This window comes from Monodon monoceros, unplaced genomic scaffold (genome assembly GCF_005190385.1).
Source record: "Monodon monoceros isolate NGI ecotype Baffin Bay Population unplaced genomic scaffold, NGI_Narwhal_1 Super_Scaffold_18, whole genome shotgun sequence".
In the NCBI taxonomy this organism is placed as follows: Eukaryota; Metazoa; Chordata; class Mammalia; order Artiodactyla; family Monodontidae; genus Monodon; species Monodon monoceros.
The window spans coordinates 66,503,916-66,525,091 of NW_021703774.1; the positions used below are offsets into that span (position 1 = coordinate 66,503,916).

Below are 21,176 nucleotides of genomic sequence, written 5' to 3' on the forward strand. Positions count from 1 at the left end.
TCATATCATGCAGAGTCTGGTAGTCTGAAGGAGGCTGATGCTGTTATTTTTATTGGTATTAAATATTGGTAAATTGGACCACTTATATTGCTGACATGAGACCCATTCTTTAAAACTGGTAATTTCATATGGTTCAACCTAACAGTAAAAAGGGGTGGGCTGAGGTCGGTGGGCAGGAGAGGACAGGAAGAAGGCAAGCCGCCAGGGCAAGGGCAGTCCCATGGGGCTGGGGAGCCCTGCCCCCTGGTGGCGGGGAGGTAATCTTCAGCACCAGGCTGAGGATCGGTGAGGCTTGAAGTTTGCAGGAGTCCCTCTCGTCTCCTCCGCTCCCCTCCAGCCATCTGTAGTCTTGCCAGCACCCTCTCCACTAAGTCCAGCTGGGCATGGGGGTGAACTCTCCCTAGGGGGCTCTGTCTGGAAGAATACTTCTAACCTCTCAACTAGGGTGATCCTCTCAACCAGTATCTTTGGGGATCAGTTGGGTTCTCCCCTATGGAGAATCCAGGAGCCTAGGCCAGGTGGTGACTGATTAAATAGTCAGAGCAGGCTGACACACGAATAAGAGGTCTTCAACAGACCCCTTGGTCATCGCCAGCCCAGCCCCTCTGAAATCTCCCCCAGTATGCTTGGGAACCCTTTCAGTGTCGCAGGTCTTACTGATAACAGTAGAATAACAGTGACAACAGAAGTTATTTGTACTAATGCCATCGCTTCCAGCCGTGTCTTAGCACCTGGACTGATTTTTCTGGCTTTTCGGTCAAGGTGAGGAGGGATGGGTTAATGTCTCTGAGATGTTCCTCTGGGGTGAGGACCCAGATGGGGCCAGGCCTGCAGGCTCTTGGGATGGCTGGAGCTGGGGCTGAGGAGGCAGTGGTGCATCCTTTGTCCTCAGCTGAACTCTGCACAGTGCCAAGCTTCTCAGACAGGACCAGGATGTGCAGTCTTGCAGCCCTACACAATGGGTAGGCGCAGGCGCTGTGGCCGCTGTGGTGACTCAGAGAGGGAGCGTGCTGGGGGGGTGGGGGGGCTGGAGGGTGAGGAGGCAGGTGCATCAAAGAGGCAGTCCCCATGGGCTGCGTGTGCCAGGAAGTCATCCTCCCTCTCCAGCTGGGGAAAGGGGGGTCCCTGAGGTACCCACTCTGGGCAGTTCTCTGCAGGAACACTGTTCCCTTCTCACAGGGCACAGAGGCACTGCCTGGGGATTGGGGCGGAAGAAGGGGCAGTGGTCCTAATCAGCCCACACTGACAGGACGGGTGGTGTCTGGACAGAGGCAAACATCTGACATGGCCCCATCTCTGTGTTCTTCCCTCTCTTGACCGGAAAACACACAGGGGGGTCAGAAGGGCCAGATGGAGGTCACAGGCTCCCAGGAAACGCTTTGAAGGCTTTTATCCTTTCTTTTGATCAGTCTATGAGAACTTTCCAAACGTTGACACAAGGGAAGAAAAGCCTATTCTTCCTTGGGCCAGGGCCTTGTGTCAGGCCGAGGCTAGAGGATGGGAGGGAAGGGGAAGGAGACTGGAGGGTGAGAGGCAGAGGCAGCAGTGACTCAGCTGGCAAGGCAGGGCTCCCCGACACACACACACGGCCCTTTTTTTCCCCACCTCAAGATTTGTGTGCATCTGGCTCTGTTTCTATTTGTTTGTTTTCTTTGGGGCAGGACAGAAGGGAGATTAATGAACAAAGCCATCAAGTTTAAAAAGAACCCCAAACCCGACTCCATTCTTCTCCCAACCTTGAGGGCTTACATAATCCCGCAGTGCTTTTCTTCCAGGCCTTCCTTGACACCCTTCTCCTTTCTCCTCTCTTCCCCCCTCTCTCATTAAGAACACTTGAAAGCCCAGAAATGCTCCTTTTCAGTCCCCAGTGCAGCTGATCTCCTCCTGGAGGCCTCCAAGGCCGCTATTCAAGTTGGAGTTGGTATCCCAAACAGAGATAATATGGTTGGTGAGAGGGGGCTGAGTAGCAGTCTCCTGTCTCCACCAAGGCCAGTGGGAGGGATGAGACGAATCTGTATTGGGAGGGACACAGGCTGCATGTGGACATTTAAAACAGGAAATGACCTTGAAAACCCTCAAGCACAGAGCCTCCCAACCTGACCCAGAAACAGGTTGTGAAGGGCAGAGGGAATTTTACCCCAGAAGACACAGGGATGGGCCATAAGCTCCCACACACTGGACATCCTTGAAATCTGTTTTGTCTTTTAAATTATGTAAATTTTTCATTCTACTCTATCAGACATCACTTGATTAATATTAAAATAAGATTTTCCCTCAAAACCCTTGAGTAAAATTGATAGCTCAGGAAAATACATTAAATTTAATCCTGTGGTTCTGAGCACTTCCTGGCACACTACTTTGAGAAGTATGGAGCTAATCCAATGCCCTTTCTCCACAATTAAAGGTATAATGGCTGAAGAGGTTTAGACACCTACCCAAGGTCACTTTTAGTCAGAGGCAGAGTTGAGGCTGGCACCTAAGTCTCTTGCTTCCCAGTCGAGCCCACTTTCCACCAGGTAATGCTGCCTTCTTAGTTCTATCTCCAGGATGCTAGGCTTGGACAGGTACTTAGCTCAGCTGTCTAAGATGAGTGTGGGCTTAGAGACCAGCCCAGCCTCAGGCCCGGGGGCTGGTCGTGCCCACAACCCCTCTGTGCGCAGGGCTCTCTCAAAACGTAGCACTTGAGCATGACGGGAAGTTACTGGGACAGAGAATGAGCTGGTACTACCACTTTCTATTTCTATCTCTACCCCGCAGTGACTGGTTCAGGTATTTCCGTACCTTCAAACCTAAAATAATCGGATTAGTTCATAGCTATAGTGGGAACACCTCCTGTCTTCCTAGAAACTGCCTCCCTTTCTGATCCTGTTTCCAAACCCCTAAATGAAGAAGCTCTTTTCTGGAGGGAAGAAGCAGGGAGAATAGAAGGTTGTAGGGCTTAGAATGCCTTTACTAATGTGGGCACCTAGGCTTCGGGTTATGGGTGGAGGTACAGCGTGACGCAGAATTTGAAGGTCAGAGCTGCGATTTGATGGATAGCATAGTATTCTTCCGTATCACCATCTTCCAAAATCAGATTTCTAGGAGGCTGAAAAAACTCTTAGGGGAAGAAGGGATGATCCAGACAGATGTGCAGGGAGTGAAAAGACAAAGAGGACAGTGAAAAGGAGGATAGAATCAGGGAGACACATTTTGGTAACGGCCAGCATGAAATACGAGCAAGGCAGTGTAGATGATAGAAGAGATGAGAAGAGACTTGGGAGCAGAGCCCAAGAGAAGGAAATGAGGAGGATAAAGACCTGCCATGCAAACCTAGGAGAGGAGCACTGAGATGGAACAATCATAACAAAAGAGTATCACCTCTAACCATCAGATGCACCCTGGGTGTCATTGCTGGTGAATTCTTCACACCTGGCTGGTTCCTGCTAGACCCCTATCATGCGCTAGGTGTCCATCTTGTCTGCTTGTGGAGTGTGGAATTTGCTCATCAAAGGCAAATTCAGTATATAGTACTAACCTGAAGCTATAGTGGAAAGGACTTTGTAATGCAGCCAGAACTAGGTACTAATCTCAGCTCTGCTCCTTGTATGTTGCATTGCCTGGGCTCTCTGAACCCCAGTTTCATAAGTAACTGTGAAGATAAAAACTCTGTTCCCCAGAGTTGTTGCAAAGATGAAATGTGAAGTGCTGGTCTAAACTAGGCATTCAGTAAATGATAGTTGCTCTCCTTCTCTCTTCTTCCATTTCCTTGAACCAAACATCAGGAAGAAGTACTCCATGGTCAAAAGAGAAAACTCACCCAGTGGCTCTGTGAAAGGGTATGCGGCTAGAGCACCATGAAGAGGAGGCCAAGTCCCTGCATCTGATCCCTGTGGGAGGCATGGGGCTCCACACCCACGCCGTGTGGCTCTCACCCTTCATTCTAGTGGCCACAAGGCAGGAGGGTGTTGTGGGATCAGAGCCCATCATTGTTTTCCCGATTTGTCCTGTTAAGTCTTTCATGTGCTCCCAACACTTCAACCAAAATGATTGGCTCCTATCCCCTGCTGGCCCTGAATCTACTCAATGCTATACCTTTTGCTTGTACTGCTCCCTTCCCTGGAGGTGCCTGCTCTTTGACACCCCCAAACTCCAGTCTCCAAGGGTCCAAATCTTGCCTATCCTTCAGGCCCAGTCCCAATGCCACCTTCCTCTATATAATCTCCCCTGAGTGAGACAGTCAGGTATGGAGGAAAAAACTCAACTCCTGGTTGTTACTTACTCATAACAACCTAGTAATAAGTGGGGATAATAACATTCCTACAGGGTTGTTTGAGGAATTATATGAGCTAACATTAAAATATCCCCAACAACTTAGCCCAGTGCCTAGCACCTAACAGGTTCTCAATCAGTACACTTCATTACCTTCTCAGCCCCACCCCCTTGAGCTAGATGTCACCTTTCGCTTTGCAAAGTCCCTCAGCACTTCATGGGTCCCTATTCCACGGCACTTATCACTTCTTGCCTGTTATGTGGTTGTCTCCCTTAATAGACTGTAAGGTCCTCAAGGCCAGAATCCACACCTAATTCACCTCCATAATTCAAGTGTCTTGTTTAGAATCTGGCACCCTGTAAATGTTTATTGTATAAATGCATGAAAATACAACTGAGACTGCATGGATCTTCCTGTGTGGTGGGCAGCATCATTGCAGATGAGGGCATTTGGTTTGTTTGTATATCTATTAGTGTCTATAATTAGTTATTGGGGTTTCTGTGGATACAAGGAAAAAGAGAAAACATCATAAGAAAAATCAAGAGAAGACACAAACAAGAAGGGGGAGTGAGAAGGCCCCAGAGGGAGAGAGGCCCTGGACCAGAGTGAAGTTCCATCTGTTGTACCCAGGCCAAGAGCTTCCACATATCCTTAGTCCTCCTGGAGGATGGAGTCCGTTCCCAGTGCTCTTAGATTGGCCCCTACACCTGGAGTGATTTGGGAGCCCCCTTCTGCTCATTTATTCACTCATAAACTACTTCTTGAGCACCTACTATGTGTCATACATTGTGTTAATCGTATATCAGACTCATCAAAACGTATTATGGCTGAATCCTTATTTTAGTAAGCTTCTTTGTAGTAGAAGACACATGCTATACCAAGTAGATGTGCCATAAGAGATATAGATGGAGATATATATAATACATATATTCAGAAAAGAGAGGCCTTACTTAAGGCTGTGGGGATCAGAGAAGGCTTCCTGGAAGAGGAGTCATTTGAACTGGGCTCTGAAAGATGTCATGGCTATGTAGAGACAAGGAGAAAGGGAGGTCGGGAAAAGAGACAAGCATGAACAATCACGTGAAAGCAGGAAAGCATGGGTGTATACGACAGGGAGCAGGGGACAGTTGGTTTGTCTGAAGTTTGCCATAGTAGAGATGAGGCAGGAAATAAGGCTGGAATGAGGTGTAGAAGCAGACCATGCAACTGTGTCAGACTGAGTTTGGCTTCTCTTTGATAGCTAGTGGACACATTACCTGTCAAACCTAAACCCAAAGGTAGAAGGGATTGAGTTGGGGAAGGATTTGAGATAGTTACAGTATAAGGACAAGTGGAGTTTGGAGGCAGAGAGGTTTGGGAGGCCGAAGATCTCGATTTACCAAGTCACATCGTCTCTCGGAGCTTCAGTTTCTTCATTCATAAACTAAGGATTGTAATCTTAATACCTTACAGGAATTCCATGAGAATAAAATGTGAAAGTGCTTTGTGAAGGGGTGGATACATGTGCACTGATTTGTGATCAGAGGTGTAACTGAGGAAGCGTGATCCAGTAGTAGCGTAGGAAGGATTTGGGGAGAGAAAGAATAGAGACAGGAGATGTGTAGGAGAATGATGATTCAGCAAAAAGGTGTGAAGGACCTAACGTAAGACAGTGAAATGAAGGGGAAGAGACACAAGTAACAAATCCACAGCTCGTGGCATCCAATGAATATTGAGATGAGATGTGGAAGGAGGGGAGTTTGAGATAATCCCTAGATTTTCAAAGGATGATGGCACCGTTAACTATTTACGAAACCAAAGAGAGGCAGGGGTAGAGAAGAAAGGATTCATTCACACGTGGAGGTGGATGCATTTAGGATTCGTGCCCCAAAGCTTCTTCATTCAGGTTGCTCTTGCCACAGAGAGAACAGATAAAGCTCTTTGCTCAGGGCTGCTTCCCTGCCCACCACCCCTCCCTACACCAGCCTGACAGGTTTCAGGAGAAGGTGCACAGCTCTAACCTGCCCCCTCCACCACTGCCCCGCGGAGGGGCTGAAGCATCCTTTCTGGTCACTCAATTTGACAGAGTCTGCCCCTATGCCCACAGCTATTCCCAAACAAGGCTTGTTTTCCTCCTTCATCTTCCAGCAAAGGGGACAGCGAACCCAGAGGGAGCTGGGACCAGTGCCTTGGGGCTTGCTCTCTCCCATCTTTAGAAAAAAGAAATCGCAAACATTTGCACATGAGCAGAGTCCGTGAGGCAGACCAAGGCTGCAGCTCTGACTCAGGCCTCTGTCTCTCTAAATCAGGCTTCCAGTCATCCCTTTACTCAGACTTTCTTAACAAACTGCACTTGGTACTGGGGAAACAGGTGACGTTCACAGTCTGTGGGCTTAAATTGAGAACTCACAGATGGCAAACAGTGGTAAACAAACCATTGCAAAGCATGATGATGTTTGAAAATAGGAATGTGTACAAACCATGCTTAGTAAACCCATGCTGGGGGCGGGGAGGTAGAGAAGATGAGCTATTTCTTCGAGGGTCAGGGAGGCTTCCAAAGGGGCAACTAACACTTGAGTGAGTTTTGAAAAATAAGCTGGAGGTCATCAGGTGGGCACGGAGCGGGTCCAGTGCAAAAGCGGGTCCAAGGGTAGAAGGGATGAACAGCGAGGTGCTTTGTGGAGCTGGAGTCTACGATACGTGTGGAAGAGTGGCAAGACCAAAGCCAAGAAGGAGGCAGAGACCAAATCATGAAGGGCCTTGAGTGCCATGCTCAGAGCAGTGGGGAGCCGGGGATCAGTTTTACTCACAAGAGGAGTGTCTGTACTGCAGAGCAGTCCTGTACTCAAGAAGGGCTCTGATAAATCCATTCATTCTGGAGAACAAATGACTCAGGTAAAGAAAGAAAGCTCTAGGTCAGTCTGCAGGCAGGAAGCAGAAGGAGGGAGAGTTATTTGCTGAGGGAACCTGCTGGACATCACTGTAGGTGTGACTGGCTTTTGTTTTAGGGACTCGTTAGTTTAATTTTTAGAGGAGAAGGAAGGTGATTGTGTCTGTTTCTCTTCTGACCACTCAGAGGCTGCTTTTTTTTCAGAATTCTTCAGCTACTGTCCCTGGTATCTGGCTGGGACTGTTTTGGGGGAAACAGCACCCTCTAGAGGAGAGAGTTTGTGTGTTTCAGGTGGGGCAGCAACAAACCATTTCCAGAACTCTGGCCTGCTCCCTTCCCAGGGGCCCGGGGGGTGGAGTGTGGCTGATTGTTTATCTGCTGCTGACTCTCACTACCGGGGAGAACAAAGCTGCCTGGCTCTGGGAGGTGGCACAGCAGCTGGGAGCAGCAGATAATAGCTGGAGGAGGCAGATACAAAGGCTGGCAACAGCAGGCACACAGCTGGAGGTGGCAATCACAACAAAGAGGTCTAGCCAGTACCAAAATCTCCGGTGCCCCGAATCTGTAGCCTTAACGCTGGGCTCTGGAAGCTCCGGGCTCTGTCTTCTCTGTCTCAGCTGTGATCCTCTATACAGGGGACCACAGAGGCACCTCCTGAAACCGAGAGACTGTGAGAATGAACCTGGGATGCACAGAAGCAGTTGCTACAATTTAAAAGTTCTGGATCAGAAGCCAGAAGACCTGAGTTCTGGTTCCAAAACTACTTGGAGCAAATCTCTCTGAACCTTAGTTTCTAATGATGCCTTTCCTACTTACCTCATGGTGTGGGGGTCAAATTACATGTTTCATAAACTGTAAAATGATATATAATCATAGACTATTATCTTGGGAACGATAAGCAAGACTTTCCTTGGGCCCCAAGAGCTTCCATTTCCCCAGATATACAGAGTCTCTCTTCGGCACAAACAAAGCTAGGGCTTTGATGTGGGATCTCTGGATGTCATGGTAGAAGGGGCGGGGTAGAGATGGGGAGGAGGCAGGCATCTTGATCCTCTATGAATGTAGTTGGAAACTTAAAAACAATCTTTAACCTTCCCACCCAAAACTTTAATCTCCTCTCTAGAATCTCTGCAAAGCGCTCGTCCAACCTGTCCTTGAACACCACTGGGGGCAGGGTACTCTCTACCTTTTGAGATGCTCTTTCTACATTTGTTACAATGTTCTTCATATCAGTCTGGAATCTTTTTCTCAGGGGTTTGAACTCACTGGTCCTGGTTGTTCCCCTTGGAGCTCAAAGAACAAATCCGAACCTTTGTTCACATGGCAGCCCTTCAAACCAAATATTCTCACATAGCCTTCATATCCCTCAGATCGTCTCTCCTCCCAAGTAAAGTTCCCCGTTTCCTTCAAACACGTCTCATATGATTTGGTTCTGAATCCTCTCATGTCCTGATTGCTCCTTGAGACTCAATACTGCAGATGTGGGATCAACAGAGCAGAATCAACTGAATCCTTATTTTATTCTAGATACTTTAATTCAACTAAGGCAGCTTAAGATTGCATTGCTTTTTTTGGCAACCAAAACATGTAGATAACTCACACTGGATTACTTTCTGCTAAAATGCCTAATTTCATTTTCATGGTTCTGCTTACGAGATCACATCTTTCCAACACAGAACTTGCTCAGGTAATTTTTGGACCCAAATGTAATCCAACATTTATCCTTTTTGCTCGATTTGGCCCACTCCTCTGGCTCCTTTTGGATCCTAATTCTGCCTCAGACCTTTCATTTGCAGTCCGTCCCAGCTCTGTGTCATCTGCATAACTGATGGCCATGTGTTCCATATTTTTGAATAAAATTAGTGTTAAGACCATCGACTAGGGCAAGGCCAAAGATAATGCTCTGTGGTACATTGCTAGAAAATTGATTCCAGGCTATCATGATCCACTCACCAGTAACACTGATTTTTTAATTTTTATTTATTTATTTATTTATTTATTTATTTTTTTGCGGTACGCGGGCCTCTCACCGCTGCGGCCTCTCCCGTTGTGGAGCACAGGCTCCGGACGCGCAGGCTCAGCGGCCATGGCTCACGGGCCCAGCCGCTGCACGGCATGTGGGATCCTCCCGGACCGGGGCACGAACCCGTGTCCCCTGCATCGGCAGGCGGACTCTCAGCCACTGCGCCACCAGGGAAGCCCTGATTTTTTAAGTCACCTAATTAGAGAAGCATTCTGTTCATTTTTCTCTGTCGTATCCCCAAGGACCTAACTTGAGATCTTGTTAAAATCTTGCTTAGATGCACTTTCTCTGATCTGCCAATTTAGTAACCTTGTCATAGAAGGAAATTAAGTTAGCGTGATGAGATGTTACTTGTTCTTAGTAACCCCAGGCTGGGTCCTACTGATAACTACCTTTCCCCCACTCTGCCCAAGAATCCACTATCTTAATGTTCCGTTCTAGAATCTTGCCTGCGGTTGATACCTTATCTGTTTGTCTGTAGTTTGTGAAATGTACTTCATTTTTCTTTTTGAAAATTAAAATTATGTTCACTTATCCACAACTTTCCAGCACTTCCTTTGTTCTCTAGAATCTGTTTTAGATTCCCCTGTTCCTCAAAATCTCCTGTAGAGGTTTCACATCTTTTCGCGAGTTTGAGGGTCAAATGAGAAGGCATGCTAATGTGTAAACTTTGAATGGTACATAGATGCAAGCTTTGTGGTGGTTGTTTCTTTTATTAATATTACTACTATTGAGTACTGAATGGGGCTTCACTTGGGCTCTAAATAAGAATTCTTCAAACTTCAGAATTACAAAGCCTCCCTCTTGCTCCAAAGTAGCCAAGGATATTGGGAAGTGGATGGCATCCAGTTCTGGCCAAGGAGTCTCATGTGTATGCAAGTTCCAAGTGGGTGGTGTAAAATGGGCTTCAGGTTGCCTCTGAATATTCTGGGATTCTCGTCTGTTGGTGATTTCCAATTTAGTGTCTGCTTGGGTGGATATATGAATGGGCCCGAATAATTTAGAGTTTCCCAGGGGTAAGGCCATGGGAATATAGAATAAGGGCAGGGTGAAGGAGAATGATAAAATGCAGTGGTATAGACTTCTCGGAATGGAGAACGTGATGAGCCACTCTGTGTTCTCCAAGAAGAACTAAAATTCCCCAGAGGTCACCTGCTCCTTCCCAGAAGGTCTGGCCATCAGATCCAGAGTCCAAGGGCTCAAGTGATTGCAATTCTTTCTCTGATGGAAAAGTACAAGTTATTCCTTGGGCAGGGGTGCCAGGCACTTTGTATTAAGTGAGTTGTCTCCTATTTCAGAGCCTTGTCCCACTTTCTACTATCAGAGTAAATAGCAATCCTGAATTTGAACTTGTGCAGACATAGCCACAAACTAACATACACTCCTAACTCTTCTACTTCACTCAGTCAAGACAATTTTGCCACCTACAACCTGGCATTTCTCCCAGTCCTTGGGAAAATGTTCCTATGCTGCCAGGAGGCTTCAGTTTGATGTTTTTCCTCCACCATCGCTTGTTTATTTATTTATTTAATAAATTTATTTATTTATTTTTGGCTGCATTGGGTCTTCATTGCTGCGCACGGGCTTTCTCTAGCTGCGGAGAGCAGGGACTACTCTTCACTGTGGTGCGCGGGCTTCTCATTGCAGTGGCTTCTCTTGTTGCTGAGCACGGGCTCTAGGCGCGCAGGCTTCAGTAGTTGTGGCACATGGGCTTAGTTGCTCTGCGGCATGTGGGATCTTCCCGGACCAGGGCTCGAACCCGTGTCCCCTGCATTGGCAGATTCTTAACCACTGCGCCACCAGGGAAGCCCCCACCATCACTCGTTTATTTTTGCTCAGTTCTGTCTGTGCTCTTCCCAACACCACCCCAGACCCTAACCCAGACCTAATTTCCCCAGAAGATGCAAATAGATGATGACAATAATAATGATAATGACAATGATCATAATAATAGCGAAATGGGCAGGGTGCTTAGAGAACATCCTAAGGGGTAGAAGAATGGGTAGTTTCTGCTATCTTCTGAGCCAGGCAAATATCTTTGTATCACCAGTGAGTACTGACGTGGAGGTAGGGGACAGAATGGAGAAATTAAGGGCCTGTGTGTGTTAAGGGGGACTGGCTTGGAAAGAGTTCAACAGGATAGTCTTTCTTGCTGCTGCCATTCTTGAGGGTGGGGAGGGATCCTATTTCAGAATTAGAGATCTTCACGGAACTGGTTTTGTGGTGAATGGAGACCAGTAGAGCCCTCTTTAGTCTCACTCCCACCTTCAAGGAACTGTGAGCTTATTACTCTTTCTTCTCTGCTTCTCCTAAGAATCACAAATGTCAGACTGTACTGCAATTGTTTGCTTACTGAACATGAATCTTTCTCACTATGCTGTGAGTTCTTGGCGAGCAACGATGCTGTCAGATTCATCTTTGACCTTCCAGCATCTTGCACTACAGTGCCTGGCATATAGCAAGTGCTCAGTAAACATTTGCTAATAAGAGGACAAATCAGTGGCACTAAAATGAATGTTTCTTCTTCCTTCCCATTGGATGGTGGCTGGGAGTTGCTGGATTTTTGCAATACCGCTCATTATGCTGTCTTGCTCTCTGCAGATGACGTCGGTTGCCAAGGTGTATTACAGCCAAACCACTCAGACAGAAAGCCGGCCCCTAATGGGCCCAGGGATACGACGGAGGAGAGTCCTGACAAAAGATGGCCGCAGCAATGTGAGAATGGAGCACATTGCTGACAAGCGCTTCCTCTACCTCAAGGACCTGTGGACAACCTTCATTGACATGCAGTGGCGCTACAAGCTTCTGCTTTTCTCTGCAACCTTTGCAGGCACCTGGTTCCTCTTTGGTGTGGTGTGGTATCTGGTAGCTGTAGCCCATGGGGACCTGCTGGAGCTGGGACCCCCAGCCAACCATACCCCCTGTGTGGTACAGGTGCACACGCTCACCGGGGCCTTCCTCTTCTCCCTTGAGTCCCAGACCACCATCGGCTATGGCTTCCGCTACATCAGTGAGGAGTGCCCACTGGCCATCGTGCTTCTTATTGCCCAGCTGGTGCTCACCACCATCCTGGAAATCTTCATCACGGGTACCTTCCTGGCAAAGATTGCCCGGCCCAAGAAGCGGGCGGAGACCATCCGTTTCAGCCAGCATGCGGTTGTAGCTGCACACAATGGAAAGCCCTGTCTTATGATCCGAGTCGCCAACATGCGTAAGAGCCTCCTCATTGGCTGCCAGGTGACAGGCAAACTGCTTCAGACCCACCAGACGAAGGAGGGTGAGAACATCCGGCTCAACCAGGTCAATGTGACTTTCCAAGTGGACACGGCTTCTGACAGCCCCTTCCTCATCCTGCCCCTTACCTTCTACCATGTGGTGGATGAGACCAGTCCCTTGAAAGACCTGCCCCTCCGCAGTGGTGAGGGTGACTTCGAGCTGGTGCTGATCCTAAGTGGGACAGTGGAATCCACCAGCGCCACCTGCCAGGTGCGCACTTCCTATCTGCCGGAGGAGATCCTTTGGGGCTACGAGTTCACACCCGCCATCTCGCTGTCAGCCAGTGGCAAATACATAGCAGACTTTAGCCTTTTTGACCAAGTTGTGAAAGTAGCCTCTCCGAGTGGCCTCCGTGACGCCAGTGTGCGCTACAGAGACCCTGAAAAGCTCAAGTTGGAGGAGTCATTAAGGGAGCAGGATGAGAAGGAGGGCAGTGCCGTTAGTGTGCGCGTCAGCAACGTCTGACGGCTTGGTCCCACCTCCCCACACTTCGGGTCTCCTTTCCTCTTTTGGCATCCTGGGCGAGGGATATTACCCAGGCTTACTGGACAGCCCCAGAAGCACCCTTCTCCGCTCCCTCTTCTTTAACCCAGTGGGCCTGTAGTAGTCTAGGCCAACTGGACTTCCTCCCGTTGTTCCCTTCACCTCACCGCACTTCCACCCCAAGATGCACACGTCCCTTAAGCCAGGATGGGGGAAGGAGAGGGAAGATTAGGCTGAAGTGGCTTAGAAGGCCTCAGCCATGCCTGGAGACTCACATTAGGAGGACCATGCAGTTGGATGGATAGGCTCCCCCCACCCCGCCACCTCTCACCACCACCACCAGAAAGTTTGGTGCTTTGAGGCTGGAGTCCCCTCCCTATCTTTCCACTTAGCAAGTTCCCTAAGGCAAGACGCTCTCTCTGATGGTCCCTTTGGGTTTTGTGCCCTCAGAAATATAGGAGTCCAGAATCATTTTATTCTGAAGTCTCTACCAAAACCTGTTGAAAGAAGCCAGGGTTTTTCATGGTGTAGTTAATTTCTGTTGGCAACTCCTGACTATAACCTGGGACCTTGGTCCCCATTGTTCTCCTCTTTCTAGTTTCTCAAGTGGACGCTTTCTTAGGATACCCAGTTCCCACATAGATGCCTCTGCTCCCAGAGAACTGAAGTTGACCCGGGAGATATAAAGCACACAGGCACAGCCACCACACCTGCTCCTGACCTGAATACTGAACTCTTCATTGTGGGGTGACTAATGCAGAGCTATTGTCTAAAACCTTGAACCTGGCCTCCAGGCAGCCCTGGGGGGGATCTGTTTCCCTGTGTCCCATGAAAGTAATGACCTTCCCCCATATGTTCCCCTGGAAAAAATCCAACGCCCAGGCCCCACAGAAAGGTCTGGAAATGGTGTTCCAGATTACACTGTCCCTGGCTTCTCTGATTCTTTCTTGCCCAGCCCACTCTCACCTAAACCCAACTTTGGAGGAAGGGGGAGAAAATGCAAGGGCCTTCCTCTCTTACCACTAAAACTAGACTCACAGGGCACGGAGTCCCCAGGAAAGTTAAACCAACCAAATGGGATGAGTACATTCTCCGATTTCCAGACGGCTGTATAGAGCTTCTGGGAATTGGCAATGCTTTGTTAAGGTTTGGGCAGAGGCAGGACTCTGTGGCTGGCAGATACTATTCACCCTGTTACCCCTCCCAGTGCCCTTCTGAAAAGTGCCAGCTATTTTGTTAGGCAGTGCTGGGAGGGAAGGAAATTATACCTCCTGATCAAATAACCATGGTCTCCCTCAGCCATTCCTGAGACAGTATAAAATGAATATCAGTCTCATCTCTCCTCTCCTCTGCTATGAAGCCAGTTTCAGGCAAGTTAAAAGGCATACTTTACGAGATCAGACTCAGGCCACTCCTTGTTCCCTGATGGGGACTGTGGTATGGGGTCAGGAAGGGTGTATGGGCACCAGAACTTTCTCTAAAGCTCCAAATCCCAAGAGTGCTTCCTGTTCTCATTTAGGTACCAAGGGACACTCTCCCCCACCCCAAATGGTTTGGCACAGAGTCCCTGTATGAATCAAGTGGCAGTTTATTTAAGGTGGACCAGCCAGTTGTTATAAGCTACACATTTATCCAGAATGAGTACCTGCATCTGTGTGCAGAGCCTCACAGAGAAACCCACGAAATTTGGAGGCTGGACCCATGGTCACCATTTACTACAACTGCACAAGATCCTCTTACATTGATCTCTCCTTGAACTCAACTAACTATATCTTGAAGATGAAGACCCTTCATTCCCTACTTACTGTAAACCCCACCATTACTACCTAGCTCTCAAGAAAACAAGAACCGGAACAACTTGAAAATCTGAGACAGAGAACAGAAGGCAAAGAGCCAGCTTCTGGGCTCTCAACTTTATTCAAATGTTAGACTCACTTGATTTCTTTCAACGTGTGTGTGTGTGTATGTGTGTGTGTGTGTGTGTGTGTGTGTATCTTCTTATCCATTAGCAAGTTATCCTCCATCAAGTTTCTTCTGCACAGAGCTGCTTCCCTCCTGAGGGAAACACTCTCTTCCCATTCCTCTGCTGTCTATTCCAAGCCTCCAGAATCCTCAGATTCTTGGATAACAAAATGAGAACACTTTCTGACTTAACCTTTTTGATTCTCCTGCACGATTCCACACTTTCCTTTAAATTGCACTTTAAATCATACTCTCCTCTTAATACAACCTGGCTTATTCTCCCATAAGCCCCATCAGAGAGCAATGCCCCTCTCCCTCAACCCTAAGTGGTTCTTTAGACTACAGCCCCCCTCTCCTCTGAGCTGAAATCATCTTTCAGGCTATCAGGCAAGCTTTAGAAGCAGCCAGGTCTGATGAGAAATGGGATCCCTGACCACACCAACCATGGACTTGGAATGTCAGGAGAGCACTGGGCACAGATCTTAAGGGAGGAGATTTCAGAGGACGGGCAACACAACTGATGGGGGAGGATACTCAGGGTATGAAGATGAGGAAGGGTGGTGCTGCGGGATCTGGTGAAATCAATGAAACCCTTGAGTGTTACTTGGGCTAGCAGGTAAGAGGTAGGTGGAGGCTCAGGGAATTAAGCTATGATATATAAATGAAAGGTTTATCTAAGAAAGAGAAACAGATAATATATATATATATATGTAGAGAGATGTATATAGATGTATATAGGACCAAATATACTGAATGTACAGAAAGAAAGTATTCAGAGAGCTTAGCATGGGGGCAGATATCTTGCTCTGGTTTGGGGGTAGGACTCCCCAGATTCCCAGACTTACAGCCAGTGATCCTGGTTTCAACATGGAAGTGAGATACCTGACTAAGGCTTTCAGGTTTGATGACGGGAAAGGGAGGGGTGGAAGCTGCTCTTCAGAAATAAAGAGGCTTCCAATGAGGTTTCTGACAAACCCTGTGCTGCTGACAGGACCAGGAAGAGGGGAGATAAGAGGAACATGAGGAGGGAGACACTCCATCTGAGGAAATCTAGGAGAATCTACTACTTAGGCTGTGCGCTCCCATCCCCAGCAGTGTCCTGTGACTGTAGCACTTAAAAAAAAAAAATCCTGTTTCCCTCTCTTAAGGTACACTGTATTTCCCCTTCTTCCGCAGGGGTGGGGCAACTGCAGCTCCAGCCCCGGGAGGTGATGGCTATTCAACTAAGAAGCTGAACACTTCAGTGTGCGGGAGGCACTAAAGGGAAGCCTCAACTCTAGAATCTAAATGCCAGGACTAAAGAGCTGTTGGGCCCAAGATACTCCCAAGGCAGAGGATCAGATTTCTGTATGGTTGCAAGCAGCCCAAAGAGAATGCCCTCTATGCTAGAAGAGTCCCAATCCTGGCATCTGAGCATGGGGGAGGGCGTGGTGCTTTAGCTTTGTATCTCTGTATGAAAATGAGGAGTGCGGGTACCAGCTGCCCTAGGGGATGGGGAGAGGCTTCTGAAATCCCTACTCTGTGCTTCACCTCATTACCTGCCCAACCTCCTACCCCAACCTGTCAGCTAATAAGACCATCCAGGGATTTCTCTCTGAGGCCCGAGAAGAGAAAGGAAGCCAGTTATACTATTGCTACAAGCCAGGGACACTGCCCCCTCCCAAGGCTGCTACCCTGGTCCTTTACCCTTGCTAGTTAACCTAGCTTATTTGTAAAATAACACACTACCTTTGCTGTAAAGTTAGCCTGGGCTCCGGCTCAGTAATGGCCAACTCTACTGAAGCAGAAATATCTAGGGATGATTTTTCCATTCATTGCATTAAAGACTAAACCAGGTCAAATGTACCTAGGAAAAAAGACATGTGAGTTATTTTGGTTTATTTTATTCTTGTCTGTTCAGAACAAGTTACTAAATAAAATGGCTGAATCTCTGTTCTTCACTCTAGCTTCTTTTAGAAATGAAAACTAATCCTGGGGACTTCCCTGTTAGCGCAGTGGTTGAGAATCCGCCTGTGAATGCGGGGGACATGGGTTCGATCCCTGGCCTAGGAAGATCCCACATGCCAAGGAGCAGCTAAACCCGTGCACCACAACTACTGAGCCTGCTCTCTAGAGCCCGTGACCCACAACTACTGAGCCCATGTGCCCAAACTACTGAAGCCCGCGTGCCTAGAGCCCGTGCTCTGCAACAAGAGAAGCCACCGCAATGAGAAGCCCGCGCACCGCTATGAAGAGCAGCCCCCGCCTGCCGCAACTAGACAAGGCCCTCGCGCAGCAACGAAGATCCAACACAGCCAAAGAAAAATAATAATAAAAAAAAAAAGTTAAAAACAAAACAAAACAAAACTAATCCTGTTACTAAGGCCTGAACTCACTGACCTACCTTTGGGAAAGGAGGGTGGAACTGAGCTGTGCTGGAAGAGCTTCTGACCACACAGCCAGGCCTTTCCCCTTTGGTGCTATCATGCATTCCCCCAACTCCCTTCCCACACCTCCCCTCATTAACTTCAGGGTCCTGTAGCAAATACCTTTTAAACTCAGTTTTTAAAGGATTACAAAAAAAGTTAAGACCTAGACATCTGAAAATTGGCTCAGGTTAATCCAGGAAAGTCAAGTTGCTTTGGAACCCAGGCACTGTCCCTTTCAGCCAGTGATCATGCACCCAACTTCCCTGCCACACTACAGTGCAGGTCGTTCCTTATATATCCTCAAGGCTCTATATGCCTATTCATTTAATCACTGGGCATTTCCTGGCCCAGTTCACAAAGAAGTGGGTTTCTCTTCTATTCTTATCTATCAATAGCCTGAAAAAGGCCTGGCTATCAATATCCAGCCCTGAATTGAAGTAACAGACCCCTATGGTCACTGACTCTTGTTCCCCAGAAATGGAAGGACAGAGGGAGAAAATTGGGTCTCTTACCATCGTCAGTGAATACTTATCTACAACATTTGGGAAACACTGTTTTTTAGGGATGAGTCATAAGACATGAGAGATATATAAGATATGTGAAATATACAGTCCCATAACATATGAAGAAACTTGCCAACTTGTGAAGAAAATAAGATAAAATAACAAGTAGCATACATTAGGGCCAGATATGCCATTAACAACACGTTCTAAACAGTGAGATCTCTGTGGAAAACATTCCCCAGGGGTAGGCACTAGGCAAGGGATGGTATCAATCTAAGAGGTCTGGTTAGAACACATTTGACACAGGATTCAAGAAAAATCAACGGAGTTCCCATTACATGAAATGTACCATTCAAGTGACAAAGAAACAGAAGACATGACACATGCCAGCAAGGTACGTACAGGGTTTTTTTGGCTTTATACCTGCTATTCCTTCTGGGGAACTCTCTGTACTGCCTGCCAACTCCCAAGTTAATTCTCAGTATGCCCATCTTAGACCAAACCCTGTTAAAAGCTGTGATTGCATCATGTACCCCTCTTTCATTACACTTGTCACAGATGCAATTTTATATTACTTGTGAATTTATTTGACTAATGTCTGCCTCACTCACTAGAGTTTAAGTGCCATGTAATTGTAACTGGGATTCCTGTCAGTGTTGGGTCACCAGTACAGCTGGGCACTTAGCACAGCACCTGCATGTATGATGCTCAATAAATGTAGAAGGAAGGAAAGGAAGAAAAGAGGGAGGGAAGGAATTTGCCTACAGTTCACACAGCTAGTATGCAGTGGAGGTGGTATATTGGTTAAATAACCGTAAAAGATTTAGACAACATATTTCATAAGGCGTGACAAAATTAACTGTTTAAAAAAATAGAACAGACAATAAACACCAACGTTTTTGGGGAGAGATCATCTCCACTAGTTAAGATTTAGGAAGAGTCCAGAGAGTTCAGGTTTGAGCCTAGCATTGAGAGACAAATAGTATACAAATAAGTGATGAGAAATAGGATTCTTTGTAGGTGGGACAGCACAGGCAAAAGTACCACAGTAAGAAAGCAGAAGGCATATTTAAGAGATTAACCATCTAACCATTATATTAGAATATAATCAACAAGGATCTACTGTATAGCACAGGGAACTCTCTCAATATTCTGTAATAACCTATATGGGACAAGAATCTGAAAAAGAATGGATCCATGTATATGTATAACTGAACTACTTTGCTGTACATCTGAAACTAACACAACATTGTAAATCAACTATACCCCAATATAAAATAAAAATTAAATTGAAAAAACCTAGAACAGAGGGCTTTCTAGGTGAACAGGTTGAAAAGGCAGGGTCATGGAGGGATTAAATGTCAGTCTAAATTATTATTTTTTTCCACAGGCTTGGGAGCTATTGAAGATGCTTGAGAAAGGAAAGCATCTAATTATAGTACTGTTTATGGATAACAATCTGGCGGTAGAACTGAGAGACAGGAGACACTAAACCAGTTAAGAGACTTGCAAAACCTTAGGGGAAAGGTAATTGCCACAGATCCTAGTTGAGTACAGGTGTCAATACTGTAATCAAATTGAGTTGTTGAAGTCTGGACTAAGGTGCAGGATGCTGAGCCCAAAAAGAATTAGGGATAGATTCAAAAGAAATTACAAAGCAGGAAATATAAGCAAGATCTAGAAAAAGAAAAAAGAAGGTGACTGAATTACAGTGCCAGCAGGAAGCAGATGGTACACTCAAAGGGCTAATTGGACAGGACTTAATGAAGGGAGTATTTACAAAGGTGTGGGCAGGGTCAATAAACCAACAAGGGCTTGTGAAGCACCCTGGGACTTGCAACGGTAGGAAGCCTTTACCAGTATTAAAGCTGGAGGGACCATCATTGAAACCTGGTGAGAGTTTCTGAAGGGAGAGGGCTACAGCTTTAGCAGTAGCCTTGGCCTTAGGTAGAGGAACTCAGCCACTGCCGAAGATCTGCTAGTGCCTGCCACTGGCTTGCTCTAATGAGAAGCCAGAGGGCAAGGGAGACTGCGTGATGATGCACAGAAGAGGGCAGAAGAGATGGCGAACGGATCTAAAAAGGTAATGACAGCATATACGGCATAGTGACCAAGGCCAAGGTCCTGGCTAAGGATGCTAGGGATGAGGTATGCATGTGTGTGCCTTCCCTAACCACTGGCTCTAAAAGAATGGAAACCTAGAGACAGACAGTGAAAGGGAGAATGAGGAAGGGCTGTAAGTAATAATTCAAGAGGTAATGAACAGTTGAGCATTTGAAAAAATGTAGCCCTTTCAGGGAGAAGTGAGAAAACAGAACCCCTACACCCAATGCAAAAAGCTCAATATGGCGTCCTTAGACCCCGTGATACTTCTGTCTCGCCTAGAAATAGCAACAGTAGTTGGCATACCACGTCCAGTTAATTTTACTGGACTCCCGTCCCCTCTTCAGTCCCACAAACACTATCTACATCTCATTTTGATCCAAGCTTCGTTTCTTTTGATTAGTTGCTTACTGTTTCCTTATTTGCCCAAATTTGGTGCCTCTCACCAATTTACTAGGTAGGCTCTATAGGGACAAATTAGCTGAGGCCTTTCTGTCATACTACCTAAACCAACCCAACCAGAGGAACCCTCACTTAATTAATCCTCTGACATCTACCTCCCATATTCTCTACCTTCTGGGACTAACCCTCACTTATCTATCACTGGCAGAAGAAAAGAATAAATATATAGAATCACAGTGACAGAAAATATCAGAAAGATTCAAACAAGAGATCAATGAGAGGAGGCAGAGAGGGAAATTAGAACTCATCATCAACATTTTATTTGCAGGTTAGCCACATAGTAGTTAAGAATACTCTGGGCCAGAGAGACCTGCTTTTGAGTTCCAGCTCTGCCACTAGTTGACTATATGACTTCGGAAAATTACTTAATCTCCATAAGCCTTGATTTCATTTGTGAAGGTGGGAATATCTACCTTACATGGTTAAGTATTTAGCACAGTGACTGACACACTGCAAATAAGTTCTCAACAAAGCTGGCTATTAGAAATCATCATCATGGACTTCCCTGGTGGCGCAGTGGTTAAGAATCCGCCTGCTAACGCAGGGGACCTGGGTTCGAGCCCTGGTCCGGGAAGATCCCACATGCCACGGAGCAACTAAGCCCGTGTGCCACAACTACTGAGCCTGCGCTCTAGAGCCCGCGAGCCACAACTACTGAAGCCCTCGCGCCTAGAGCCCCTGCTCTGCAACAAGAGAAGCCACCGCAGTGAGAAGCCTGTGCACCACAATGAAGAGTAGCCCCCGCTCGCCACAACTAGAGAAAGCCTGTGCGCAACAAAGACCCAACACAGCCATCAATAAATAAATAAAATAAGTAAATTAAAAAAAAACAAAC

At 47.0% G+C, this 21,176-nt stretch overlaps 1 protein-coding gene across 2 annotated transcripts in view; it reads left to right on the forward strand.

Moving 5' to 3' along the window:
* Window positions 1–16,944, forward strand: part of KCNJ10 (potassium voltage-gated channel subfamily J member 10) — a 32,759-nt gene extending 15,815 nt beyond the window's left edge. Inside the window, exons 2-3 of one of the 2 annotated variants that reach the window (XM_029228842.1) lie at window positions 11,746–12,630; window positions 13,502–16,944. In XM_029228842.1, the coding sequence (XP_029084675.1) occupies window positions 11,746–12,630; window positions 13,502–13,525 (909 nt within the window). In that variant the 3' untranslated portion in view covers window positions 13,526–16,944. Of the gene's footprint in view, window positions 1–11,745 lie in introns of both variants that reach the window. The other variant, XM_029228840.1, reaches the window with a different exon arrangement.
* Window positions 16,945–21,176: the final 4,232 nt, after the last annotated feature.